This window comes from Ptychodera flava, chromosome 3 (assembly GCF_041260155.1).
Source record: "Ptychodera flava strain L36383 chromosome 3, AS_Pfla_20210202, whole genome shotgun sequence".
Lineage (NCBI taxonomy): Eukaryota > Metazoa > Hemichordata > Enteropneusta > Ptychoderidae > Ptychodera > Ptychodera flava.
In genome coordinates, this window is record NC_091930.1 from 3,433,907 (window position 1) to 3,447,266 (window position 13,360).

A 13,360-nucleotide genomic window follows, 5' to 3' on the forward strand; every position below is an offset into this window, starting at 1 on the left:
CATTTCGCGGGAGCTCGTTGACGCTTCTCCCGGGAATCGCCGCCGTGTTGTCCGTGCGGCACACCGGACATTTCAGCGAACTTCGGTTCGCAGAAAGGACACGCCTGACGCAGGCTTTGCAGAAATCGTGCTTGCACTTCGGTAATGTCCGAGGTTGGTCATAAAGGTCCAAACAAACCGGACATGTCAACAAATCAGACAAACGTTGCCTGGCATTAGAGTCAGGAGAACATCTCTCCATGGCAGTCGATAGGTGATTTTATCTCTGTGAAATGAAATGAAAGAGAAAGAGATATGAGTCTTTCAATTTATGCTATAACTACCAATACCGAAATATAAAACATATCACACACATATATAATCATATTAATATAAATAAACATAAATGAATAAATAAATAAATATATACACGCATATACATACTGTAAAATCGGTATACATATATATATTACTGTATGTGTGAAGTATATATTTATATATTTATGTATATATATAATATATATATATATATATATATATATATATATATATATATATATGTCACGTGACATCAAAATTGATATTAAGTGTCCTTTGTTTAATGTAATGCTTTAAAGCGTAGTGAATGTTATTTGTTGATAATGATTCTTTTGAATGCTCCGACGTCGGGGTAACGAAATATGGAACTAGGGCGAAATTGAAGCGATTTTCCTTCTTCAATCTACTTTATTGCGACCAAATGTCAAACAGTCATGGAGCTCAAAATGACCCGCCATTCATTGTCGGTGGCTTTCACTTTTCTCGAAGCTCTCATCTTCGCGTGCCTGGTTCGAAACGCAGGTAGGTAGCCAACCACTACCGCTCGATTTGCTAAAACACAAAGTTATGTACTCTACATTAAATAGGGATTCAAGGTGGCTACAGTGCTTACTAACTGTGTTCGTATCGGTTCATATTATTTCTTTCAGGTAAAAGATTATCTGACGCCATGGGAAGCAATGGGAAAATGAAAGAGCTACAACTTCACCGGGCTTTTCTTCGCATACGCACGATTCGAATGGCCACAGTCGTTTAACCCTGATCTGGGTTTTATATTCTGAACCTTCGAAACGTAAATACACCTCTCACGCACGGTATCTCATATGAACCTTTCAGCAATAGTCATTGATTGATGGCTAAAGTCATTTTACGGCGAACTGGACAATTGCTCTGTTTATTCGACGAGTTTCAACAGCGAATAACAAATGTGTCCTCACGACATTCGCTGGGTGTTCGGAACAACGGGTATTGTTACCAGAGATTTGTAGTCTGCAAACAATATATGGGCAGAAGCCGCCGCAAATACGTAGAACTCTAAAAATATGAACGAGTAACACTAACGGAATTCAAGCGACGCCTTTGCATTTGCTTTCGTTTTGTCGACTTGTCAAAATCATATTCAGACAGCTCTATCCGTGTTCATAAGTCGATTTGTGATAAAGTTGTTTATCTTTTATAAAAATAAGATTTTCCCCTAAATTCTTAATTTCGCACTTTTTCTACAGGGAGTCGCGCGAGGGCACAATTTCAAGTAATACCTCTTGGGGATCGGGTTTTGTTTTAGGTTTTAATCGAGTCAGACGTTCATGTTGACAAATGTCCTTATGCGACGCTCGGTCCAGACGTCAGGATGTATAATGTCATGATGTCGACAAAAACACGCATAACTATTCTTTGTGATGGGCACATACATAAACATAAAACAAAGGATTTTTACTGGAGAGCGTGCATAAGCCAAGGCATTGTTAAAGTCATTGTTGATTTTATAGCACGGACAATACAACAAACAAACACATTTTGAATATCTCTAAACAATACAAAATGCATACAGTTCAACAGCAGCTGCAGTCTTTTGGTGTAATTTCACTCAGTTTACATCTCTTCATACAATGCAGTGTATTTTCCACTGCCCAAACCATGATATTGTCCAATTGCATGTTGTTCACCTTACCAAGACTGCAATGTCAACTGTTACTATTGAGACGAATTTTATTCAAAGAGTAGAATTCATTAGGCATAACTGCATAACTTATTCAATGGACAGTGTTTTAGAGATTAATACACGTTTGTGCCGGGACCTTGTCTAACTTGAAGTCGTTTACGGAGACGAAGAAAAAAATTTAGTGTTTTACGGGAAAAAAACAAACAATTAAAACGTCTTTAAGAGCTAAAGCTATGTCTTCAGTAAGTTAACACAAGTATTATCGATCGTCACGTGATACATAGCCACGTAATACGTAATGGGGCTTGGATGCTGTACTGTATAGTAGACAATACAGTTTAATTCGATCGCGCTCAAACCCACCGCGGCAACGTACGACACCCAGTCATCTAGCAGAGACGCCACAGTCAAAACCAAAATTGAGCGAAAATGAATATATTGATCCTAATACAGTGAATGAAAAAATACGGTTTATGCATTTCCATCGAATGCGGCACCGTTTACAAGTTCAATGCATAGCTTGCGTTCGTATAGGGAAACCGCAACAAGGAGTGTTGTTGTCCACAGCGACTGCGCAGTCTCACAAGCGTTCGTCCTTTGCGCGACCTTTGCGCTTTTGTAAAACAACATACCAGCGTTTTAAAAGGTCATAGCTGTAGCTATCTATACGCCTATGTTCGCGCACTACAGTAAAGTGAAAGTGCCTATATGCAAAGTAACATTGACATTTCTCAGGACGCACACCAAAATACGTGACAATGAAACTCCGAAGATAAGAGGCCGGCAAATATCCAAGCAGGGCGCCTACGCCCGAAAGCAAACGCAACGTAACAAACAAAAACAAAATCTACTGACCTTAATACAGCAATCCAGATACGGGCTTTACATCTACGGCTACGCTACGCTGACCTGGTCCTCGACGAAACACACGTACGCACACACGTACATTATCCACTGAAGACATGATCTACACGTCAACTTGACTTCTATTATTTCATGTATACTCTGTTCATATTGTTTGTGTCTAATTTGCTATGTGTTCTGGTGTGTTTACTTCAATTGCACGACAGGATTTGCAAACTGGTTTTCCGCGCTGACGGCTCGGCTCGGCTCTCCCTGCTGCCCTGATCTGAACTGCCTATACGGCTGAAAGTGCGCATGCGCAGGCGATCACATTCTACCGACTACTCAGTGAGGAGGAACTTGGCGGAATACAATGGTTTTGTCAATCACTGACATGCACGTACACCTTTCGCCCACTCTATTTCCTGGTACATCATAGATAGACAAAAATAGATCTTACTTTCTTTTTAAATATTTCCATCTCCCTTACTTGTATCTAACCCGAGCCTTGGAAAAATATCGTTGCTACTGAATTTCATGTTCGGTCGGGAAGTTAAGTTTCGATCTGGCGAGAAATGACGTTGTTCGGTGCAGGCAATAAATATGTATAAGGTTTTTAAGGGTATTGTTATCCTTGCCATTCATTGTTTATCGTTCCAAATTACCATGCTCATTGGTTATTTTCGTTTATTCCACATGTTATGGCGGATTGTGAAGTTCGCCATGAAATGATCTGGAAGCTGACACGTTCAAAACCTTGCAATGGTCGTGGCAAGTTGCCTATTTCGACGTCATTCGTCAGTTCTCAATGCGACAACAATATTTGTCAATGAAAGCGCGCCCTAGTGTCAGTCACGCGCTCTTACGGCATACGTAAGTCACCGTTCAAAATCACGAGGGTCTATGTTAAAATAAACAATTTTGCAGAAGGGCGTTGCTCTGAGTTGTTATTCACATGATTCGCTTTGATTTATGGATTGTCGAGCTCCTTTGTCATATTCTTTCTTTTCAGTTTTATACAGCGTCATGGGTCATGATCTGCCCCACTCTCATTGGTGGGGGGGGGGGCGATGAAGTATTGCGTAAGTAAGGTTCTGTATGAGCATGCATATGAAACATAGTGCATGAATATCCCTCCTGTCAACAGTGCCAAGTTGGAGAAGGTACTGAGTCAACACTTGCTAAAATTTTTTGTGCGTGTGTGTGCTAAAACCAGCGATATTGTCAGCCAAAATGGCACCAGCAGCTACTGTCAAACTCTTGCGTTATCTGTTCGTTTGCGCTAAGTTCGCGAACACTTCATCTTTGTTCACCACGATAGGAAATGATATGTCCGTCTGTCACGGTTCACCGAGTACAGGGCTGTGTAGAACTTATACTAGCAACACAGGCGTAAGCTAACCATCACCCATCTGTGTGGGACCGTCCGCAAGGAAACTTTAGCAGAAAGCATAGGCAGCCACACAAGGCACTGGTGACAAAGATAAGGTGGTTTTATTGCTGCTCATGAATGCATCGAATGAACTTTCAAATCGTGCTCCACAAAACACACAAGTAAACAAGCAAGCAAAACGCATGGCAATTCAAGGTTTGAACAGTTGTCATCATTTGTACGATTTCGTCACTTTTTCTTAAAATAAAGACTCTGATTTGCGAGATGCTGACGTGAAAATGTATTAGAGAAAATAAATCATAAAACGTCTGTTTTAATTTGTGTCACTTTTTAAGGCTGTAAGGTAAAGATAGTGACGTTCTGGAACAATCGCGTACTTATTGAAGAGATGGGTCGTCGGAAATGCGCGTGTGCGTCTTTCTTGTTTACAAGCAATGTATTTCATGCATGATATCTAGATGCATCACGTCAACATAGCTGCAATATTTCAATTTTACGGTATTCATCATAACTAACAAACATATTTTAACTTTAATCAATCGCCAACCTACACTGGGTACAGTGTTTACATCGGTCGTAGGGGCCCATGGCAACATACAAAGTATTTTATTTCATTTTTTATTTTATTTTATTTTATTTGATACACAGATAAAAGGGCAAACCCACTAACAGATCTGCGAAACAAAAAAGGTCACACCATCACCAAGACAACCATAAAAGTAACACGTTACATGAAATTGAAAAATATACACAAACTGATAAAATGACTGGATAAAATAGTTTTAAAAATACACAGCGTAGAGAAAATACCTATATTACATTTGAAAGAGATATCGTTAAAAACAGACACGCATCTGGGCACTGTTGAGAATTTTCTGCAAATAACAGAAAGTCTGGTTTAGAAGGGGGTTTCTTGCGTAAATTTCTACTGGGGGCATAAAAGCAGATTTGATTTAAAATATGTGGTGAATCATAATGTGAATGGATTATTTTGTATAAGAAGCACTAGTCAAGGGTTAGTCTTCTATTGTATAACTTAGGAATGTTCAGAATTCTGCAATAAAATGGGTAGCTGGATTTACTGCAGTGAACATTGAGTTTACGACAAATGTATTTCACAAACTTCATTTGTACTCGCTCAATTTTTTCTGACCGACCCTGCTGGTGGGGTGACCACACAACAGAGCCATACTCTAGAATAGATCTTACATAAACAAAAATACAGAGAAATAATTGCTTGTATGTCATTGAATGGCTGGCAGAGACGCTTAATAAAAGCAAGAGATTTGAAGGCTCTAGAAACAATGTTATTGACGTGAAAAGAATAATCAAGGTTGGAAGTAAGGTAAATGCCCTAATCCTTGACAACAAAGACCATTGATTGAGTAATCAAGAGAGGAAATGACTCTTTTCTTAAGTGTAAAACTGAGATGTTGACGTGACCTTTGAACAAAGTTCCGATGACACCCTCCCTTTAAATTGAAACAAGTCGACTTTCAGTTTTGAAGTGTTTTATACATGAAGTCTTTTAAAATTACCGCTGATATCGGGGTCACACAGAAGGTTTTCACCGAAAAAAAATTCTTCACAATTTCTGATAGCTTAGAACACCTGTCACCTAGTGAAAATGTCTTAATGTAGTTCCAATCTCGTATTTTTTCAATTTCTTAGAACTATAAAAAATTATTCTGTGATATCTTGTTGCTCATTCATTCTATTCAGCAACTTGGCGGAAAACAAATATTTTCACATCTCTTCATCTGAATCGGAGAACCGCCTAACAGCTACTCGCATCCGTAAGATGAGTATTTGTAAAATACGAGAACCCCAACAACAGCTATTTTTATCCCTTCCCCCTTTAGCCACAAAGTGCCATAGTTCTGAAAATGTACCAGCTTGAAGGGGCAGCCCTCAAACCCTGGTTCTCGCAGTTGTGGTTGTTGACAATTACTGTTTATGTGATTTTAGTCCTTTGAACTCCTTTAATAGTTGTGCACAGTTAGTCAATTTGCTCCGAGATAAAAAACTAATAAAAATCCGGCCCCTTTATGGACTCATAATAGCGTTTGAAGATAGCTGCATGCCAGTGCTGACATATAATAAGGTCAACACCTAGTGGCCTCCCAATACGACCATTCACGCATATATCAGCTGTACACGCAGTCGCTATTGTGGCGAGAGACCTGGCGAGCTGCCATGAGACAAAAGTCGTTGACGAGGTAAACAGCGTAGCCTGAAGTATCAAGGGTGGCCGAATGGAGAGCGAAAACAATGCCAAGTATTTACCCTGCATTCTTCCCGCTGAGTTCACAAACGAAAACGGGTCATTGTGACGTGGACAGATCAAGTGACCCGACTTAATGAACTTGCCTATGCTGGAATGAAGGGAGAACAATTTCATGATTGAGGGGGGGGGGGGCACGCGAGGAAATGGGTATGGCAGCAATTCCCCCCCCCCCCCGCCACTGTTGCAGCAAATGTTTTTTTCTACTGTCTGTCCTGCATCATTTTTTTTCACGTGTGGAAGCAATGCAATTTTTCGTGATTACCAGTTATTTAATATGCGGTTCTTATGTTACATTTCGTTGGTTAACAACTGCACATCTTAAAGAATCCTATGTGAGCACAGGACAGCTGACAGGGAATGTGTATAACAAAAGGATTGTCCCAAAGGGGAGGGGGAGAGCGCGAGAAGTCCCCCCTCTCGCATAAAAAATGTTGAAACCTTGAAGTATGAAATGATGCAATCTGGTACAATCTGAGAGGTGTTTCAATTTGTTTGTAGTATTTGAAAATGACACAGGACAATCAAGGGGAAAGTGCGAAAGGAGGTGTCCTCCTCTCGCCTCATAAATTTTCAGAAATTGACGCGTGCAATCTGGTGCACTCTGAGAGGCGTCTTCAATTTGTTTCCACTAGATAAAACTATTTGAAAATAACATAGGACACCCCGGGGAGAATGCGAGAGAGGGGGTGCCCCCTTCCATCGAACATTTCGAGAAATTGATCTGTGCAATGGTGCAATCCTCTGTTAACTCTTTTGGGGAAAAATAAATTTTGGATTTTCGAAAAACTAAGAAGGTGAAAGTTTTTCTTTCCCCAAAAGCTTTAAAATGAGCCCCCACAAGTGGTAGATCAGAAAAGAATTGTAGAAATGTGAGAGTCCATTTAACTATTGTGCCAAAGGCGCATTCTACATTAAGTTTCAATAAATAAATAAAGAAGTGAAGTTGATTTTTTGTCAGTGAAAAGAGCAATAATTGTAGTATGTCAAACGGGAGTAATCTGGATAAAAAGATAATACAGGGAACACGTACAGGACTACATGTTGAGAAATACTTTTTACTTGGTCTAACCACAACAATTGACAATATCCTATACTTATAGCAAAACATTTACTTAATTACTTGGTATAAGGAAAATGTGCCTAGTAATGAATTGTTTTTGTATTGTACAAACATTCTGAGACTCATAAAAATGTCATGAGGATACATACACAGGACATGACGCAATCTTTTCAGGAACTGAGTATTGAAAGAACACTTCAGATTTGACGTGAAAGGCTGAACCGTCTACACAGTGACAATATGCAGAGCTGCCTTAAAGTAACACATAAACACTTGACAGCACCAAACTTTTACACCGTGTAAACATGGATAGCTGTTTGGAACCAAGTCTAGACTGTCTTTACATTTCACACCATTGTTCTTATTCACACACACGGGTGCCATGGGCTTTCAAGACTTTCAACAGAGTTTTTAATAATTAAGACTGTTTGAAAATGAAATTGGACACTGATATTTTTACTATATTCTTTTCCATGATCAGTGTTTGAGTAAGAATAGACAACAATCCAACATTGAAGACATTGGCCTTTCTCATGTATTTGCAAAATGTTAGCATCGCCAAAGGCGGCGCACTTCCAGAGAATGAGAAAATGAAAGACTGAGATTGCTCAATTTTTATGGCAAGTTTCTTACTTTGGTCTGCTATGATCATTTTCTTCCTCAAGACATTACTGTATCATTTCTTCTTCTTCTTCACCTGCCGACAATTTTTCCCGAAATCAAACGGTTCTCCCCTTACCAACTTGGCCCGACTTTTCGGTTCATGTCATGTCATGTCATGTCATCTACTACCATATGTGGCATACATTTATCTTCGAAAGCTACACACGACTGCAATGGAATAGTTCAACCAAAAATGCTCTAAGTGGCGCCAAGGTCATTCCACATGACTGTCGTCTGCAAACTTTGTCATCTCTTACTGAACAGCAAACGGTGCGATATTGACATATATTTGAAACATTTAGAATGCTTTTCTAATAAATATGACCTATTTCGGAGAAGCTTCTCCCCTACACGACCGACATTTTTGGTGTAAAAATAAACACAAAAGTCCCCATTCATATTTGCTGAGATTTTATTGGCAATTTGTAGATTGTGAAGACTGTTAAAGATTCGTGACTATTTTGCTTTTTGGAAGGTGTTTGTCTAAGATTGCGACATAATGATACAGTAATAATAGCACAGAACTGAGTTGGTTTTAAAATGTACATTACTTCAACCGTTCCTCGTTCATAATTGCTTTCTGTTTTCTTCGCTATTCATATCTTAGTGCCAATGTTCAACCTTTCGTTCTCCTTTAAAGTAAAAATATTTTTCATCTTTAAAACGTTGTAAATATGGTTTTGTCATGCATATGCTTTCACGTGGTGTTCTTCCAAAAGGAAGACCAGAGCGCACACTTCCATGTCTTCGAAGCAGTGCTTACTGCATTTTTATGGAGTGACCGTGTCAGCACGTACAGCGCCAAAGTGTATGCAGGAAGGTAGGTAGGTAGGAAGGTATCATGCATGCATGCATACATGCATGCATGTATGCAAGCAATGCAATACATACATAGTACATACATATTACATACATACATACATACATACATACATACATACATACATACATACATACATACATACATACATACATACATACATACATACATACATACATACATACATACATGCATACATACATACATACATACATACATACATACATACATACATACATACATATGCGCATATATAAGGATAAAATTGAAAACAACTCAAAAGTATATCAAGTGCTTGCAACTCAAGTTTCACGAATTCATGCGATCATTAGATGGCAATTTATTTACTTCAAGCTCTCTTACATCTTTATTTCTTCAAGTTGGATGATACTAATTCCGACGGTCGGTATAGGACGGATTGTTGACCGGTAAAATCATTTTCGTGACGTCATTTGAGACAAAGACAGAACATCTATTCAACAAGTTGGACTAATCCGCATTCATCATGAACAGTTTTTCTGTCTGACAGAATTTCTTTATACATTTGAATAACTGCATCTTTTAATTATATATATATATATATATATATATATATATATATATATATATATATATATATATATATATATATATATATATATATATATATGTTTGTATATTAGTTCTCCTTCAAGGGATACTGGTGTAACTTTTTTGTTATTGTTACTCTGTATTATCAATCACAGTGTCTTGCACTTTCTAATCCTTCACACCCCAATGTTTCTCTGTAGAGGTCCACCATGATGGTGAAAGAGTACATACGTGCATTGTCAATGTCAATGGCAATGTCATGTGTTAAGTTTGTTGAATAGCCTGCCAGGTCCTGCCTACGTAATGGCAAAAAGTAAATTTTCAGTCAAGACCAAAATCCATTTATTGGCATTATTACAAAACACTATATGCATATGTATATTACGTTTACAAACTGAAGTTTTGGTATTTCTGCCGTTAATATACAGAATAAAAAACTCACAAAATAATTGTCAACAGATACAGTTACTATCCCTTGAATATAAGGCTTTACCCACAAGTGAGAAAACAGACATTCATTCAGGAAAGAATGGGTACATTACCATTTACCGTGATGGCTGGTAAGAGTCTAATTAATTACCATTAAGTTTTCTTGATTGACGTGTTTTATTTCAGTGAATGAAATCAACCTATGTACGACCGTTCGTGACATGTAGTTGTGCACAACAAGTGTGGAATACATTCACAGCTTATTTAAAGTAGTATTACATTCAAAATTTAGCCATGTTGAAATTCTTGTACTATAACAGTGCTCGATGCGGAAAGCAGAGCGTTATAAATAACAACACAAATTACTTCAAGTACAAAATAGTAATACCTGTTACTTAAGTTTCATGCATCCAGCAATCTTCAGACAGAACAAACGAAAGGAATCTTAGCATAACAATATATATATATATATATATATATATATATATATATATATATATATATATATATATATATATATATATATACACACACATTAAAACCTGTCTAAACTGAACCATATAACAACTGAGAAAATTGTTCGGTTTGGAGAGGTGTTTGGTTGAGAGAGGTCCTTTTAACGTAGAGTTCTAAGGTTCAGTTTGACAGGTTATATATATATATAATATATATATATATATATATATATATATATATATATATATATATATATGCACACACACCTCTTTCGCTGCCTTCACTTGGCCGGGGTTCACCCTGTTTTCGAGAGTTGGAATGGGGTCAGCCTCAGATATAATGTTTTCCCATGGGCGATAGGAGGTCAGGGACTTTTTTATGTCCACAAATATTAATCCACCGCCCCAAGGCCGAAGAAACTCACCGGTGCCAAAATTGGTTAGGACGGTGGTGTGCACGTACAGTATTTGCATCTGAGTTCCTGTCTTTTTGTATCAGAAACTGCATGTTCTTGGTCAAAGTTCATCTGTTTGACTGGTGTGAAAGCATTCAGCTGCTGAAATGAGTGCCCAGTCAGTATTGTAAATGGTACAACGAAAAAATGTAAATTGCCAGAGTCCCATGTGTTTCACTACAACTAAAGGGTTCAAGTATCGTCATATTTCAAAATTACTGAACTGGTGAAAAGTTCCAAAACGCCAAAGACACACATCATATTAGTAAATTGATATGTTTTCACGATCGACATGAATACATTGCACAATACACTTGGCTCAAGGTTTGTTAATTTAATCAAATCTGCATAATTTCAAAAAAACATATATAGTACGATTAGATGACCGCAAACTAAAATGTAGTACGGTCATTTTAATGATAAGTATGGCAACGCCTTGGAATGTGTGGCGTGCAAGGTATGCTACGCTCCCACAGTAATACTGCAAGCAAAAGCCCTCTTTCGTGTCAAACTACTGTATTCTCTTCGTTTCTCGCTTGGTTATGTCAAAAACTGTACTACACGTATTACGCTGGGATCTCTTTGTAAATGACAATTTTCCCGCCACCAGCCTCGTCCTCATCGGTCACTATGACTTTGCACGGTCGTCTCTTCGTGACGCAGATCGACACAGGATGGACGAGTTGATCACTGGGCTTGTCAAGGCGACAGATAAAGCGCCCTCCGTTGGTGAACAACTGAACCCTGCCCTTGCTGCAGACGAAAATGGTGTCGTCTGCGTCTGTGGCGACGCCCAGAGGATTTTCGAATTGACCATCGCCTTGTCCTTTGGATCCGAACGAGAATAAGATTTGTTTGCTATCCCCGTCGTAGACCATCACTTTGCAGGCGCTGCTGTCTGCCGTTATAATTTGGTTTAGGCTGTTGGCTGTCAGGAATCTGGCATCTCCCTCAAAGTCGATCTCTTGCTTCTGTCTGCTGGAACCAAGGTCCCAAAACACAACTGTTCTGTGCTGCTTGGCATCAGATACTGGTGGGTTGATTTGCAGATGTGATACGGGTGAATCGATACACGCTTCCGCTTTGTCAGTGGCTAGCAGAAGAAAGACTTTGCTCTGGTTGGAATCTGTAGCTAACCCAAGTGTCGCTCGGACGTTTGCCCGTAGTCCTCGGAGAAGTACGTCTCGCCGGCATCGTTGCAACGGTGGAGTGACGTGCCATCTGTCAGGAGGATATTCCCATCAATAGAGGATAAAGTCTTGATGGCTGCAACATCAAACGGAGAACGAATGTGCATTTGGGATTTATAGCTGCCGCCGAGGGTGTATTTCAGGATTCTGTCGTTTCCATGGCCGCCACATAGAAATGACTGTCGTCGTTTGTAAGGCTGAGCCCCCTTGGTTTTTGTAGTGCCTGCCTCTCTGATAATTTTCCAAACTTGTCGATGACTACGGTCCGTTGAAACTTCCTTCGGCTATTAGAATATGTTAGCGATGACTCGTCACTGCTTTTCGTGAACAGTGAGCTAACAGCTGTTTGAGTTTGAAATCGCCCGACTTGGAAACGAAAGGTTTTTTCTTCACTCGACACTGGTTGTGCGCTTTGGCTTCCCTTGACTCGCACTGTGCCGATGACGTCTGTGAGTTTCAGGTCATGGGTGGGTTCACTGTGGAACTCGATCGGTTTTTTAGTGGAGGTAGGTATGGCGGTTTTCTGAGAGACAATCTCCTGCAACTTGGATAGATGCTGTTTCTCCAGGTAGAATACGAGGGAGTCAATGTCGCTCCAAAGCAGCTCAGTTGCTATGGTAGTTATTTTATCCCCTTGCTTGACCATGTCGTCAAATCGGGTTATTGCTTTTTCCAAGGCGTTCAAGTGACCGGTGTAATGGTCCTGAATCTGTTGGAGCAACGATTGTTCGTACTGTTTAACTTCCTGTAAGATGGCCGATGTCCTTGCCGACACACGCTTGTACAGAGCGCTCCGTTCTCTGATGAGATCCTCTCTGATGCAGCCCATAGTATCGCTGGCCACCTGCAGCTCGGGCAGCTTCTTGTTCATGCTGCTGACGAGGTCTGCTAGCTTCTCCCGTTTCTTTTCAGCGGCTGTCTTCAAGCTCACGTGCTTGTGGTGCCCTCCCTGGTGTTCGCTGAGAATGCACTCCATGCATACGAGGAACTGGCATGTCATGCAGTACATCTACACCTGGTGGCCACTGTCGTGGGAACAGTTGGCCGGTCGCGGCAGATCTTTCGGGGTCGAGTGATACTCCTCACATGGGGACCATTGTGTGGTTTTTGGTCACCATTTTCTTTATGTGTCTATTCTGACATTCTTGGCACTGAAGTTGGTCGCATACTGTGCAGTATGCCACGGAAGACCTCCCGCAGATTCAACAGGGATGGCTAGCCTCTTCCTTCTTTTT

General features: G+C 39.8%; 1 protein-coding gene and 1 long non-coding RNA gene across 2 annotated transcripts in view; both read right to left on the reverse strand.

Annotated features, from left to right (window-relative positions):
• LOC139129438 (uncharacterized) overlaps positions 1–3,093 on the reverse strand; it is a 4,302-nt gene extending 1,209 nt beyond the window's left edge. Inside the window, exons 1-2 of the long non-coding RNA XR_011551577.1 lie at positions 2,816–3,093; positions 1–265 (exon numbers count right to left, since the gene is read on the reverse strand). The exon at positions 1–265 is cut by the window's left edge and continues 1,209 nt beyond it. This is a non-coding gene — a long non-coding RNA (uncharacterized lncRNA). The remainder of the gene's footprint in view (positions 266–2,815) is intronic.
• Positions 3,094–11,501: 8,408 nt separating this feature from the next.
• Positions 11,502–13,101, reverse strand: LOC139130288 (uncharacterized). Its single transcript, XM_070696040.1, has 2 exons — positions 12,374–13,101; positions 11,502–12,156 (listed from the first exon to the last, which is right to left on the reverse strand). The coding sequence occupies exons 1-2, from the start codon at positions 13,099–13,101 to the stop codon at positions 11,502–11,504; spliced, it is 1,383 nt and encodes a 460-aa protein (XP_070552141.1).
• Positions 13,102–13,360: the final 259 nt, after the last annotated feature.

Excerpts from the sequence above, each read along its gene's own strand:
- LOC139130288 (XM_070696040.1), bottom strand. The coding sequence starts at position 13,101 with ATGGAGTGCATTCTCAGCGAACACCAGGGAGGGCACCACAAGCACGTG. Across the intron at positions 12,157-12,373 it reads CGGACCGTAGTCATCGACAA|ATGGCACGTCACTCCACCGT; the intron begins GTTTGGAAAATT and ends TCCTCCTGACAG.